General features: G+C 47.1%; 1 protein-coding gene across 1 annotated transcript; it reads left to right on the top strand.

Annotated features, from left to right (window-relative positions):
• Positions 1–237: 237 nt before the first annotated feature.
• On the top strand, positions 238–11,313 carry DNAJB11 (DnaJ heat shock protein family (Hsp40) member B11). Its single transcript, XM_015871092.3, has 10 exons — positions 238–375; positions 496–652; positions 4,005–4,102; positions 4,455–4,587; positions 4,726–4,868; positions 5,210–5,292; positions 5,840–5,897; positions 6,448–6,559; positions 6,903–7,062; positions 10,923–11,313. Exons 1-10 carry the CDS (start codon positions 308–310, stop codon positions 10,985–10,987), a joined length of 1,077 nt encoding a protein of 358 aa, XP_015726578.1. The 5' UTR covers positions 238–307; the 3' UTR covers positions 10,988–11,313.
• The last annotated feature ends 4,247 nt before the right edge of the window (positions 11,314–15,560 follow it).

Consider the following 15,560-nt stretch of genomic DNA (forward strand, 5'->3'; position numbering starts at 1 on the left):
CCCCTCGGGAGCCGCTCGCCATTGGCTACCGGAGCCGGCGCGGAGGCGGGAAGAAGCGACACGCCTTGCGATTGGTCGCCGTCTTCTCCTTCCGGCTCTCTGCGATGCGATTGGGCCGCGGCCGCGAGGCGGTGGTGAAGTGTGCGCAAGCGATTGGTTGTCAGCCCGAGCCGCGCGGGGCCGGGCCGCTCCCCAATGGCTGGCGGCTATGGTTGGGTCGCTCTCTCATTGGCTGGCGGCTGCGGCCGGGCGCCGGCTTCGTGTGTGAGGGACGGGCTGCGGGCGGCGGGCTCCTGTCGGCCCGGCCATGGCCCCCGGCTGGCTCGGCCGAGTGTGTCTGCTCCTGCTCTGCCTCTGCGGGGAGGCCGCCGCCGGGTGAGTGCTCCCGGGGGGCTGTTCTTCCCTTATCCCCTCCCTCCTTCCTATAGGCCTGCGGCTCCACAGCGCACGGCCCGGCCCAGCTGACGGGGCCTTCTCTCTTGTCTCGCCCCTCAGGAGGGATTTCTATAAGATCCTGGGGGTGTCCCGAGGCGCCTCCGTGAAGGACATCAAGAAGGCGTACCGCAAACTGGCGCTGCAGCTGCACCCCGACAGGAACCCCGACGACCCGCGGGCACAGGAGAAGTTCCAGGACCTGGGGGCTGCCTATGAGGTGGGGATGGGCTGTGGGCGGGGAAGGGGGCTCAGGAGGGAACCGAGTGGTACAACGGGCTGGACCAGGCGTTGAGGCACCGTCCTTTGGCTGTCAGGGCAATGTGTAGGTCCAGAACAGCTGTCACAGAATCACAGAATGACCCGGGTTGGAAGGGACTTCAAGGATCATGTAGTTCCAACCCCCTGCCTGGCAGGGCCACCAAACATACACCTTTACTAGATCAGGTTGCCCAGGGCCCCGTCCAACCTGGTCTTGAACACCTCCAAGGACGGGGCATCCACAACCTCCCTGGGCAGCCTGTTCCAGGGCCTAACCACTCTCCTAGTGAAGAACTTCCCCCTAACATCCAACCTAAATCTTCCCTCTTTTAACTTAAAACCATTTCCCCGTGTCCTGCTATTGTCAGCCCTTTCCAAGAGTTTACTCCCATCCTGGGAGTAAGTTCCCTTCAGGTATTGAAAGGCTGCAATAAGGTCAAGACTCGGGGACGAATTCCCACATAAATGATTCTCTATAGGGTGCTGCTGTCATCCCTTCTCACCTGTTAAACGCTGTGTTGAATTTCAGGTGTGATGCCTGATAACAAAGCAGAGAGGCTGCCAGGCTGACCTGGGAAGTCCGCTTGTTTGAGGGCAATAAAGGGCAGCAGTTCACCTTGCTGGGGGTGTGTGGAGCTCGAGCTGTTTGATCTTATTAATAGTTGTTTGAGTACAAAAAGGGAATGCATCAGCTGTGAGTGTTGGCACAGGAACTCATTTGTTTGTATGTGTAGAGCGTGACTGTAAGTTTTGGCTGGTAGGAAGTGAAAGGCTGTTGGTTGCCTTCTAGTAAACATGTTGAAGGGTGAAAAGTCATTGCTGAAGCCCCATATGCTTAATGAATTCTGTTATATCTATCCTAAGGCATAGCATTTAAGTAATAATTTATATTTCTAGCATCACACACTGCATAAATCACATATAAACTGTTTTATTACTCAACGCTTGTAAGAAATCTGTTTTTTTCCTCTGCTGTGGATGGTGGGCTGTGTTTCCTTCGTGTCCTCTGTCCTTTTGCTTCCCATCTCAGAATCATAGAGGTTAAAAGGAACTTTGGGTCCCATCTAGTTAACAGACCTGCTAAAGTAGGTTCCCTATAGTAGATTGCACAAGAAAGCATCCAGGTGGGTTCTGAACGCATCTAGAGAAGGAAGGAGACTGCACAACCAATGTGAGCAGCTTGTTCCAGTGCTCTGTCACCCTCAACAGCATAGAGATTGATTATTCCTTGTGATTGTATGGAGCTTTGTGTTTCAGTTTTTGCCCGTTGCCCCTTGTCCTGTCACTGCACACCACTGCAAAGAACCTGGGCCCTTCTGCTGGTTTCTTCCTGCTTCTCCTCATAGAACAGAGGAAAGCTCCTGAGGAAGAGCTGTCAGTTTAGGTAGGAGGTTTGTGCTAGCTTTGAGGAGCCAGGCCATAGGACAATCTGTATCCCATTGTTATCTTTAGGAGTAAAAGAGATTATCTTCCTACCTGGGCTGATGCTGTAGCTGAACCTGTGGCCATAGGTTCCTGCTGCTGTCCCTTATGCTGCTTCCTTCTTCTGGCATGTAACTATAAAATGACTGAGGAAGTGAGGTGAGAAGCAGCTTGAATGTATTCAGAAGAAAGACTTTAACTTTTTTGTGTGTGTCATACAGTTCCTTTTAGTTCAGACTTCTATTCTTAAATAAGTTAACTTAGTCTCACAGCAGAGTTGGTGAGTATAAAGAATTCTTTGGTGGGAGATGCGGAATTTACCGTCTTTGATTTGAAGGCTGATTCATGCTTCAAAGCTGTGGGCTTGGTGTAGTTTATGTGAGCTGGGGCCTTGTCGTACTTGACAGCACTTAATGCACAGAGAGCGTTTATGTGTTCTCAGGGTTCCAGTTTATGTCTTAGCCACAGAAGCAGTTGAAAGGGTCTTTCCTACAGCAAAATAATAGGGAAGAAGCAGCTGTAAAATCATAAAACAGTATAGGACGTAGTGGCAGAGGCAGCAAAAATTGAGTGGTGACAATCTACCTTCCTTTCCCTTGCCAAAGTGCTACTAAAATACAGAGCCTGATTTCTTCAGCATAAAACCTGGAGTTCTTTTGCTAAGAGGCTTCTTCACGTAGCACCTGTTAGTGTCAGGGTGGTTTGGGGGCTGGAGTTCATCTTGGTTTTGGTTTTCAGCTTATCTGCTGAATTGCATTGCTTTTGAGGCAACCTAACATGGGCAAGAACTCTATACAGTATTTGGAGTGCTGTGTTCTTGAACCTCCAGAAGCCTGCTAAGGAAGCAAAGTGAATGGAAAAGCAAATATTTTGTATTCTTTATTCCTTTCTTTCTTGTAACATTGTTAGTAGTCTATTAATGGACTGTGGAACTTAATCCAGTTTTCTCAGGTGGGTGTTGTGTTGCATATCTTAGGTGGCACAGGGAGAGCTGAGCTCTTAACCTTTAGTCCTGGAAAGGTGAAGCCAGTACTTCAAGTCACTGTTTAGTTTTTCTTCTAACCTCTCTTGCTGCTGGCATTTATCATTACCTACAATTGGAGGCTGCCTTTCATCATTAAACCAGCTTTTCTCCAGCTGTTTCCATTCCTCTCTGAAATCTAACCTGGCAACTTCAGCCTTCCAAAAAATAGCCATTGGGCCAGGAAAGGGAAGGAAGGCAAAATCTGGCTGGAAATCTGTGGAGTGGAGAATAAAAGCAAAGATAATACCTAGGAATTAAAACTGAAGCTTTGTGACCTTGAGTGCTGTCTATTGGGATGCACTGTTCTACCTCAGGACTGAGACTGCTCCTGAATTTTGCTGCCCATAGGAACTGAGTCAGTGTTGAAGTTGGTGTGGAGTTATTGTACTCAGCAGGTTCAGCTTGGTAGGCAAACTTGCTGTCACTGCTAATAATTATGAAGTATGCGTCAGATAAATGAATTCCACGTGCTTAAAGAACTGAGAAACCAGGGCTCTATTACATGTTACGTGATTTTCTTCTTTTCACAGAGGAGCAGTTCCTGCTTTGTAAGACTTGATTTTGAGTTATTATCCCCTTCTGAGTCTCTCTCAACTCATTCAGAGTAAACTCAATATATTTTTAATATTCTCTGTGTTGCATCTGCCATTTTAATATATTAATTCTAACTTTTATGAGGTTAAACAACACAAGAAATGTTTAATTTCCAAGCACAGCAGGCAAGTTCCAGCCAATGCTTTTGTGCTGTAATGCACTTCTACTTGCCCCCCAGCTAAGAGCTCTGACAAGGCTCCTCTTTGAGCTTTGTGTAAGCATCCAGGTGCCCTGTGGGTGAACACCTTGTCCTTCTGTGTCCTCTTGCCAGGTGCTGTCAGATGAGGAGAAGAGGAAACAGTACGATGCGTATGGCGAGGAGGGGTTGAAGGATGGGCACCAGAGTTCCCATGGAGACATCTTCTCACAGTAAGGAGGTTTTACCAGTTTGAGTTATTTCACAGTCAGAGCTTTAATTCTGTGATGCTTGTGCGTGAATTTGATGCAGGTCAGTTCAGTGTTAAGACCTCGCACCTAGTCAGGAGGCAGTGACAGTTAAGGTTATGAAGAAATGCACACATATTCCACGTGTTGTTCTTGTGTGTCTTGTCTTGGTCCCATCTCCAAGATCAGTGAATTGAAACCAGCGTTGTCTTCCCACGTAAACAGCTTGGTTTTCCTAAGCAGAGAAATCTCTTTCAGTCACCCGTTGGTCCTGCCTTAGGTGGCTGGCTTCTTGGCCAGAATTCCTTCCAGAACTAACTGGTGTGTTTCTCTCCAGCTTTTTTGGGGACTTTGGATTCATGTTTGGAGGTAGCCCTCGCCAACAAGACAGGAACATCCCTCGGGGCAGTGACATCATTGTGGACCTGGAGGTTACACTGGAGGAGGTGTATTCAGGAAACTTCGTAGAAGTAAGTTTGCTGGCCTGTTGGTCTCTCCAATGTAACCAAGTTTCAGATGACTGGATTGGCTGCTGCATTCAGATTGTGTGATCAAGACCTGGGGTGCTGGCGTGTGTGCTGGTGTCAGCCTCTTCCTCTTGGTTGCAGGTTGTCAGGAACAAGCCAGTGGCAAGACAGGCACCTGGCAAACGGAAATGCAATTGCCGGCAGGAGATGAGGACCACACAGCTGGGCCCTGGGCGTTTCCAGATGACTCAAGAAGTTGTTTGCGATGAATGTCCCAATGTCAAGTGAGTTGTGCTCTTCAGTGCTATATGCTGTTAATTCAAAAACCTGCCACTAGAGGGAGAAGAGTGTCTGTACAACCAGGAATATCTGGGGAATATCAAAGCACTTAACACGGGTTTCTCGTTTCCAAGAAGACAGTCTTAATTATTAAAGTAGAAATGAGTAGATCTATTAGACGAAGAACTTGCTCAATTTGTAAATAAGTGAGAAGGGCAGCATTTGGCTTCCAGCTCTAAGTGTAAGCAAGGAATGTGTCATTTGTAGGGGTGTTCTCATTTTCCAGTAACAAAGCAAATGCTACCACCTAATGCTGAAAACTGTGCTTGCATATTCCCCCTTGCAGGCTTGTGAATGAAGAGCGAACACTAGAAGTGGAAATAGAGCCAGGTGTGAGGGACGGTATGGAATATCCCTTCATTGGTGAGGGTATGTATACGGGCAGTGCCCAGCTTATGACTTGCTTCTTTTCTCTAATACAAGGCTGATCTTTATGGCAGTGTGAAAGTGTCCCAGCTCTGCTTTAGGTAAATGTTCAGGACACGTTATGTGAAGTTCTGCATCCAGAGTGTGCTGCTCAAATCCAGCAGCCCGGTCTTTGCAAGTTTGGGTAACACTCTTGAGATTCTCTCCCTTTGTTAAGAAACATTAAAGAACATTTGCTCCAGACTCCAATATGTGAAGGAATCCCTCTTATAGAAGGAGTTTATGTCCTTTATTTATTAAAGGATGGTTCTCATTACTGTGCGGGCAGGTCTTCAGAACAGCAGAGAGGGGTGAATTTGAAGTAGCACTCTGAAAATCCTAAACTGTTTAGTAAAAGAAATACATGTCAGCAGGGTTTTAGTCACAAGAGAAACAACTGGTTGTTGTTTTTTCCCTTTGACATATGAGCTGCAAATCTCTATTGTGTTTAATATGCTGCTTGTTTCTTTAGCTGTTTCTGGCTGGATAAACAGCTCTTCTTCCTTCACAGGGGAACCCCATGTGGATGGGGAGCCAGGTGATTTGCGTTTCCGAATAAAGGTTCTCAAGTAAGTGACTGGCCTTGTTAGACCACTCTTTCTAGTTACTCTCAAGGAAACTTGCAAACAGTTTTCTGGCTAGTGTTGCCTGCTTGGCTTGTGTCTAGTTTATCCTTCAGTACAATCAGGGCTCAGGTATTTGGGACAGTGCAGGATGTTCAATCCTGAGGATTCTAGAGATTCACTGCTGTCACGATGCTGCAGTGGTATTCCACTTCTGTTTCCCTTAAATTCTGGCATAGATTAGTCCCTGCCTGAATCATGTGATATCTCCTTTTTCCATAAACATACTATTTCCCTATTGTAAGAAAATGTGCTGCAAGGAAAGACTGGATGAGTCACAACTTGACACTCCTTACCACTCACTGCTCTGGAAATAGAAAGGCTATAAGTAGGATGCTTTGCACACAGGAAAACAAAGCTAAGTTTCATTCATTCTTGACTTCCTCTCTGGTTTATGTGAAGTCTCCAATCTCTTTTCACAAATGGATGGGAGGAAGCTGGAGAATCTCCTTTTCCATGGGAAAAGGAGGAAAGCTACAATCTCTTATTTCCGCAGGCACCCAGTCTTTGAAAGAAGAGGAGATGACTTATACACAAACGTGACAATCTCGCTGGTCGAGGCACTTACAGGCTTTGAAATGGATATAGCCCACTTGGATGGGCACAAGGTGAGGAAAAGATTTGCTTTCTTGCTCTAAATAAATAAAATCTACCTGCTGGCCTTTTCTGGTTGGCTTTTCTAGAGACCTCCAGACCAATTTATCCAGAGTCAAAACAGGCTTGGTACAAGGAGTGAATGATGAGGATCAAGGTTCCAGCCCATCAGAGTAGCAACTGCATGTGTTGTCTTCAGTATCCTGGCAGTAATGCTGCCTGTTCCCTTGAATATCGTGGGCTTTGGCAAGGAATCAGTGTCAGTTGAAGCTTTTCAGTGGGCTGCGGAGGACATTCAAGGTACTGGGATGTATTCATAGAACAAAAGTAATGTTCTCAAATTTCTTTTGTCTCCAGGTTCATGTGGCTCGGGATAAAATTACTAAACCTGGGGCCAAACTGTGGAAGAAAGGAGAAGGTCTTCCAAATTTCGATAACAACAATATCAAAGGCTCACTAATAATAACATTTGATGTGGAGTTCCCCAAAGAGCAGTTGACCAGCGAACAGCGAGAAGGTGGGTGTTACAAAGCTCTGTTATGGCTTTGGGCTGCACAGATCTCTCACAGAAGCTGGTAAGAAGTTGGTGTAATGGCACCGCCGGCCTGTAGTGATCAGGAAAGACTTTCATTACCATTTACCCCTCGAATAGCATAATATGGTTGGCCAAGTGCCCTGTGAATAACTATCATTTTCTTTTGAAGGCTGCAAGCTTGGCTGCTGCATTTGTAGGGAACAGGATTAGGTGAAGATGTTGCACTTGGTTGTTTCACTTGGCACAGTTAGCAGTGCTGTGTTTTGTAGCTGGCCATATGTCTGAACTGAGGGACTTACTGGGCTTAGCCCCTATCTGATTGGCCTTTCCTGGAATAAGATCACAAGATTTCTACTTGGATACTCCAGATTTGTGAAAATCCTTCTACAGTCAAGGGTGAACAGTGTTGTACAGCAGTGGGTGAGGTCTGTGCCTCCCTACATCTCCCTCTACCATAAGTGCTTCATGTGTGTGTAGGAAGGAAGTGCGCAGTGAAGACACACACACACCTGTTTTGTGGGAGAGATCAGCATCAGTGCCAAAATGGAAGCTCTTGAGTAAGAAGTGTAGAACTCCTAACACTGTCAGGAGGCTAAATACTATGCTCCGAGATGGAAATTGATCTCTGCTTTGTCAGCTTTTGCAGTGGGTTCTCCTGCTCTGCTCAAGGCATCAGAGTAGGTGTCAAGGAGCCCCATCCTCTGCTGTGGGGCAAAGAAGTTCCTGCACATACCAGTGCAGCTCTCCTACAGAAAAAAAAATCCTGCTCCCCAGCTTCTTTCTGCTGGTCAGAAGAAGGTACGATCACCCTGAATGTGCTGTTTTAGTTGATTCTGGCAGCTGTCCTGCTAGGGGGAAGCAAATGTGTAGCTTTCCTGCGCTCCTCAAGTGTGTAGAGGGCAGCCAAGCCCTGTGTGGTCTCTTTTCATCACTTCCTGCTGTGTTGACATTGCTGTGTGAGCTACTACTTGGAGATACAGCTCTGGGTTGACCAGTCATCTGCGGCATATTCTCTTGCAGCCTTTCTACAGCTATCCAGGCTGGGGTGTCTGTGTCTGTATCAGTTTAAGGCCTTTTCCTTCCACACTGTGCTGCTCTTCTCAATGCTGCACATGGCAGCAGCACCTCTCAGTTGGAACTGAGATTTTTTTTCAGTCTGCTGCTCTCAGTTTGAGAGAAGACTGTGGGCTAGAAGCAATGACAGAGTCCTGTGTGACTGTCAGAACTGCTAGCAAGCATGCCTAGGAGGTGGTGGTACAGACATGAGCGTGTTCAAGCACAGGGCCTTTGGGTGTTTCATACTTTGCTGAAGCAATCCCACCCTTCCTAGGGGAAGGTGACTGGGTAAGCAGTCAGATGCATTCTTGTGTGCTAGAGTATCTCCAAACATGTAGGGATTTACGGAGTTTTATGAGGGAATAGGTCTGTTCATGGTGTGTGACAGCAGTTCAGTGCGTACACTCAGAGGAAGAGTGTAGGCCTTGGCATTCAAAACATCCCTTTTTCTTATTGTTGGCACTGTTCCTAATTTCTTATCTCAAAACCATATGGATGGCTCCTGGGGCAGGCAGAAGACACTGAGAACATGATGCTGATGCTCTGGAATCAGAGAAACAACAGGCTCTTCTCTGTCTGGGTGGTATCAGGGAATTTATTGCATGTTGATCAGAAGTGACTATATCTCTTGTCCGTAATCCATTACTGCTGGGGTTTGTTTATTCTCCGTGTTTTAGCCTCAGTGCTCAGTAAGCAGGAGCAGGCAGCAGCGCCCAAGTTGTGCTGTGACCTGTCACCAGCTCGTGATGTCAGGAAGAACTTTAAGCTGGCTCCGTTAAATATCTAAGAGCACATTAGAACCAAATATCAAGATTCCTGGCTGTCAAAACCAAGCCTTCAACACTGGGGATAAATACTAACATTTCCTGTGAGCTAATGAGGTTATCTTTCAGGCCAGCATGCAGATGCTTAAGGGCTAGCCAGCAGGAAACAAGGTACAAAAGTAGTACTAATGCCATGCTTTTCAGGGTTACTGGAACTCACCTTTCTTCAGTTACGTCCTTCCTTTCGAGAGGCTGCATTGCCAGAAGGCACATCTACTCGCACATTAGCCAGGAAGTGGCTGCCAGCCTCCTACTTCCAGTTCTTTCCAGGACTGTTTTCCAGTATTCCGATGGGGCTAAAGTCACAGTAGTCCCTGTAGTCAGAATTGTTTAAGATAGACAAGCAGGGCAAAGGTTGCAGGGAGGCACATAATCTCTTAAACTAGTTTTTTCTGAATGACTTGCATGCCCGAAAGTTAGGGGGGTTGTTCTGTGGTAAGTCAGTTGATTTTAATAACTGGTTGTGCTTCTCCCTTCATACGTGCCTTGCTTAAAGCTGATAACTACTGAGGTATTTTCTAGGCAGCCTAATCTGATCTGTTCTACAAATGTCAGCATCCAGCCCAGGACTTTTCACCAGGACTCTGGCCTCAGTCCAGCAGGCTGATCTGAGGCAGGACAAATCCTGTCATGTTGAGCTGCAAGCCAGCTGCCAGTGCTTGTTATTGTGAAGCTGATGCTGTTTTGGAGATACCCAGTAGCAGAATTTAGTTGGGTTTAAAGCAACTTAGTGGGGTTTTATTATTGCTGTTCTTATAATTTGGAAGTTACCCATGATGTGAGGAGTTCAATCTCACCATCTCAGATCCTGCCTGTGTGATCCTTTCTGGTGCTGATCAGAGCAGGGCTATCCCATGACCAGGGCTGGGAGTCCTGGCTGCTGTTGAAGAGGGAGTCCCCGTTGATTCTACCTCAGGAAAAAGTGCATCATGTAGATTCTTGACAGCCTGCTTCTTTTGTTCAGGCTTGACCCTTAAGTAGCAGTAAAGACCTGCTAGTCTTTTTCTGGCCATGCTGACCCCACTAGATTAGCTGCTATGGTTTCAGTGCTGACTCGCCTTCCTGTTCTCTTATCCGGCTCTGGTAAAACCTGAGTGCTGACAGGACATCAGGTCATCAATTCTTTGAAATGTTTTATGAATGGCTTTCCAGAAGTGGGGAGGATGGCACTGAATCCAACCTAGTGATGCTCCTTTAGACCCCTTCGTAACACAGTGGCTTTCGAAACATAAATGCAGGCTTTCAGTAGGGTACTATCAAGTCTGCAGATGCAAGTAAGAGAAACAAGCTTACTCTCTAGGGACTAATTCTAGCAGTCAGTAATATTCCCAGCTACTACTTCTGAGCGTGAAAACCTCTCTTCTGTAGTTATTCATGTGAGTTTCTTTAGCTGACAAGTTCAGGAGGAACCAAACATAGCTTTCCCAAACTCAGTGCTAAAGGATTTTTGTAGGGCTGTAAAGGGAGCTGAGTAGATGAGTTGAGCTACTGGAATTCAACTCTGGCAATGCTCATAAAGCTGCTTCTTGATGCAGTTGTACTTAAGATGACAAACGTGTTCTCAACTTCAATAGCAAAGCAGCTCTGGGACTCAGCCTTAGCCGTCTGTGAGGATCTCGAGGTGGTGTGCTGCTCTGAGTTTGTAGTGAGGGAGATTTTCTCCCTTTTTCTCCCTGGAGGCATTGACTTATTGTTTGGTCCTATTTAGTCTTATTTCTGCTGGCGGGAATGTTGAAGGAGCAGAGTAAAGCTGCTGTGCCCCTGAATTTGGGGAGATTTTCTTTGTTGTTTAAATGGTGTTTCTGGTGTCTGTTTTTTTTTCCTGTTATTCAGAAATGTGTGATCAAGCTTGAGGCTAGTGCCATAGGGCCCCTATGTCTGATCTGTAAATGGAATAAACAGCAACTGCAGAGTCTTCCTCCTGTTTGTGCTGTATTGGTAATGCTTTCATTTCTTTTGCAGGTCTCAAACAGCTGTTGAAACAAGGATCTGTGCAGAAGGTGTACAACGGATTGCAGGGATATTGATGGTGGTGAGGGGGGAAAAAAGGACTTTAATCAAAAGTCATCTCTGTTTGCAGTTCTTCCTCCTGCCCGCTGTAGAATGGAAAACAGGGAGGGTGGGGTGGTTGTTAAGGTATATATAATTTCTTTTTGGTAAATGGTGGAATTGTTCAGATGAGTTGGGAGGGGGGGAAGACTACCCTTTTCAGGACACAATGGGTGCTGCTTTTCATGTTCCATGTCCCGGAACAACAAGAATTCCTTGTGCAGACAGAAAAGTGGGAAAAGGAGTTTTAAATTCCACACAGATTGGAATTCCTGGTTTTTAAATATATTTTGATGTGACTTTTCTCGACCATCTCAGCATATTTTCATAGCTTCTCCTGTTTTGTCCTCCATGTTGATCTCTGGGTTTTTCTTCTTTTGGTTTGATTTAAATCCCAGATCTTCTTCCCCTTCCCCTCTGAGTCCAGAGTGTGGTGTTGCTTTGGAGTGAGTGCTTCTTGGGCAGGCATGCAGGTGTTGTTGGGGGTGGGCTGGCAGGAGGGTCTTTGCAGAACATGTTAGGCCCATGTGTGGCTGGGAAAGCAAGGGAAGGAGTTTCTGAAAGCTCCTGTGCGCTCTCCTTACTACAAAGTAGGTCTGTTATCCCAAAAGTCAATGCTCAGTTTTAAATTCAGAGTTGCAGCAGCTTAGCTGAGACTCTTTGGACTTTCAGCGTGAGATTATGGGGAAAATAATGGCAGTGACTCTTCATGATCTTATTCTTCCTAGTCCCTGAATGTAACCAACAGTTGTCTGGCAAAGTTTACTTCCCTTCTGCGCTCCGTCCTCTGTGAGGATGGGGAAGGTAACAGTGCAGAAATAAAGATGTTTGAGTTGGAATGGCAAAAAAACTCCCTGCTTATGTATTTCAGCAGCCCTTACTCTGGTAGAGCTGCAAGTCATTGGACTTGTGATCGTCTTGCTATGAGCTGTCACAAAGGATGAAACTACTGCTGCTAACACCAGCAAAAGCTCCATAGTTGCTTTAATTGTACCAAGGGCCCAGCAACTCATCAGGGAGAGACCTGTGCTGCTCTGATGTCCGTCATGGAGGCGCTGCTCCTTTAAGCATCCTTGTCAGAAATGCTTGTCTCTGCATGTTATTTGCAAGAACTTTGGGAGTGGTAGCTAAGAAGGTTCCCAGAGGTGCCTGCGTCAGTCAGCCTCGTGCTGCTTTGCTGTGACAGGGATGCAGGCAGGGAGAGAGATGAGTCAGTTGGTGGTGTAGGATGCTGCTCTGCATCTTCATCCCGTGCTCCTTAGGGCTGCAAAGTGGGATGGCTGCTGCTGCTTTATTCTTCCTTCCCTGAGCTGGGAAGTGAATAAGATCTGCTTGTGAACTGGGAAGTGCTTTCTAGGGGAGCGGCAGCAGGAAACTGCAAGTTGCTTTTTGGCTTTTGTTGTTAAGGGTTTTCCTTTGCTTTCAAGTTAAAGCAGCACAGATCTGAGTTAGGAGGAGAGCTGCGGCATTGTGCTGCAATGGTCCAGCCGTGTCCCACCCAGCAGCAGCAGGAGCTGACGCAGTGGAAGCAGCAGCACTGGGAAGGTTTCCTGCTGGATCCTTTGTATATTTGTTTTGGCAGAGCAAAGTATGGGGCTCAGGGAACCCAGGGTGCATAACCCTCAGTCTTCCTCTAAGTCTTCATTAGAGCTTGAGGTGTTAATCCTGGCTGAGACTGCTACCTAGAGCATCAGCCTGTTTGACCTGCTGTTTCCAGGTCTCTGTAGGCAGCTCTGTGCCCCGCCTCTCCCCTTGGCTCTGATTAAGAAACCTTAGATTTCAAAGACAGACACACCTGTCAGGGCTGCACTAGTTCCTGTTGTGTCAGTGTAAATAGACAAGGGTCTATTTGCTGACAGCTGCGTGGCCCGCCTTTCTTCCTACCCCAACCAACATGCCCTGTGCTGCTGGTACAGAGATAAAGCTGAAAACTATAGCCAGGTCTCACCTTCTGCGTGTGAGATTTTGGCTGTAATGTAACCCTTCCTACCCCAACCCCCAGCAGCAGGCAGGGCATGTATTGTGAACGCAACTACTTCTGCCCGCCACTGCTTTTCCTTTTCATGCTAATCCTTTTCCTTCCTGTAGGATGTTTTTCCCTTTCCATTGTGGATCAGTGCTGCTCTAAGAGGCCGGTGCTGTGCTGAACAGTAACAATAGCTGCCAAGCCACAGTATTTGCCGGTGTGAGAGCAAAGCACAAGTCAACAGAGAACAGCTCCATTGTTTGTGGTGCAGGTAATTCACTGAGACATGATCCAAGAAGAAAAACAGAAAAAAAACTCAAATCCTACCAGGCTTCCTGCTGCCTTCTTTCCCCTGCTGTGTAGTGTATGTGTGCAGTTGGGATTTGTTGCTGTCCCTGCCTTCAGACAAGCTCCCAGGGTTTCTGTTCTGTCTTTCCAGGAAGCAGCATGCATTAGTGCTTGCAAGGTTATTGTTCAAATGTTCCACTTGGGATTTGGCTGCGTTGGCTCCAGGAAAGACCAGCACTCAGAAAGTCCAGACCTCAGATGTGTCTGTCCCTGTGATCCCCAGGTTCTGCAGTGATTGGTGGCTGTGAGATACTGCGTCCTCTCTCTCAGTAAAGCTTAACCAGCGTGAGTGAGTCATAGCACACGTGGACTGCTTTATCTCACACAGCCTTGTGCAAGGCAAGGATTAGCAGTTCAGATGCAGGGATGTCGTTCAATTCTTTTATCAAGACACTTGTCCTCGAAACATGTTTTTGGAGAAGCTCTTGCCACTTTGAGAAGGGTGTGTTTTAAAAAGCAAATGGTTTTATTGCCTGCCTAGAAGAGGATTGTGATTTACAAAGTGAATGCTTCTGATCACCTCCAAGTTGCATGTTCTTCCAGAGTCTAACCACAGGCTCCCTCAGCTCTAGGTCAAGATTCCATTGCTACCATAAGTGCTTTGTTACTCCCCCCTTGCTGCATCCTGCTGTCTCTGGATAGGCTCAGAGAGAATGTATTCTTCTTGGAGATGTGCAACCTCACTGATCAGAGATGGATAAGACCACCTGTTCTTTCTTGCTCAGCCAGCCTGGGTACTACTGCTGGTTATCTGGTCAGCTTCCCTGGCCAGCAGTGTTCATCAAAGGTAGATGATGATGAAATCGTGGTATAGGATGGCTTTTCCAGAAAGCATTATGACAACCTACATGTTCTGAGGAGAGGGAAGCAACAGTTGCTGACCCAATGACCTTGCCCAGTTATCTAGTCACTCCAAGACAGGTTTTCTGCCTGCAAAGCCCCCTAGACAAGATGCTGCAGTTTTGAGATCATACACAGGAGCTTTTGTGTTTGGTATGTGGGTCCTTAGCAACCATGTGGCCCCAGGGGGGATTTGTTCCTGATGCTTTTGGCCAGGCAAGAGCAGCTGCTGCCTTATTTCTCACTAGAGCCTATTAAACTGCTTGCACAGTGTCCCTTCCTCACCAAGTACAGGCAGGGGTGAAAGTGTTCCCAAACAGCAGCATCCATGGAAACTTTTCTGGAAGGGTTGTGTGGGCTGGCTTGGTTTTTTTTTCCCCTGAAGAGCTTGTTATTCTAAAGTACTTATCTGTATCTAAACATATCTATTTTGGAGAGCCAGGCAGTGGAGATAGGAGGGGAGAGGTGACTGCTGCCAGGGGAGAGCTGCTGTCCTGAAGGCGCCCAGAATCCAGCTGTTTAAATTTGTGTGGGGCTGGACAGGAAAGGAAGGTGAAGTGGCAGTTCCTTACTGGTGTTCTTTTAAATGATATTTAGGTGGTGTTTGGATAGCAGCCGCTCTGCTCCCATGCTGTAGTGCTGAGCTGCTCACTTGGTCTCATAAGGGAATGGCTTACTCAGACAGAAGCTTGTCCCACCCAGGGGACAGCCCAGCTGTGGCTGGCAGGGAGGTGCAATAACTGCCCAACAGCTTCTGTTTGCCACATCGCTGTGCTCAGTGTTGACTGTGGACAGAGCTCAGCTTTTGCCTCCTGTTTCCTCCAGCTGGGCCAGGCATGCTGACCTGGGAGGTGTTAGGAAAGAGAAGAGGGCACTGATAGGAGCCGGGCATCCTCTGTGTGGGAGGGATGTGTCAGCCCTGCCTCTTCTGTCACTAAGTATTTCCAGGGATCTGCCTGCTCACCCCTGGCAGCAGGAGGCTGACAGACAGCAGGAGGCTCCTCTGCCTATAGGAGAAGGCAAACACAGAAGTAAAAGGCGTAATGCTGGCAGTGTGGTGGATGAAGATCTCAGTGCTTCCAAAGATCCCAAACTCACTGTGAGTCAAAAACAATACCAAAACGTAAGTCCCTGGCTCTAGGAGGGCTGTGCAGCACTGCCCTGAATGGAGCAAGTGTGCTCAGCCCACTGCAGCAGCAGGGTTAAAAAGGATGTCTGGAAACTGGAAATTCCACAGATGAAAGCATCTGGGGCTGTCACAACGTGACCTTTGAGGACAGTTCAGAGGAACAGAGCTTGTTTAGTCCTGAGCAGCGCTGATGATTGCAGCACAGGCATTGAGCACATAGAGTGTGTTTATGTTGAGGATAAACTCTTCTTCTTGTCCTGGTGATGAG

The sequence above is a fragment of the Coturnix japonica genome, chromosome 12, assembly GCF_054131305.1.
Source record: "Coturnix japonica strain WE chromosome 12, WE-NBRP24, whole genome shotgun sequence".
NCBI classification, from domain to species: domain Eukaryota; kingdom Metazoa; phylum Chordata; class Aves; order Galliformes; family Phasianidae; genus Coturnix; species Coturnix japonica.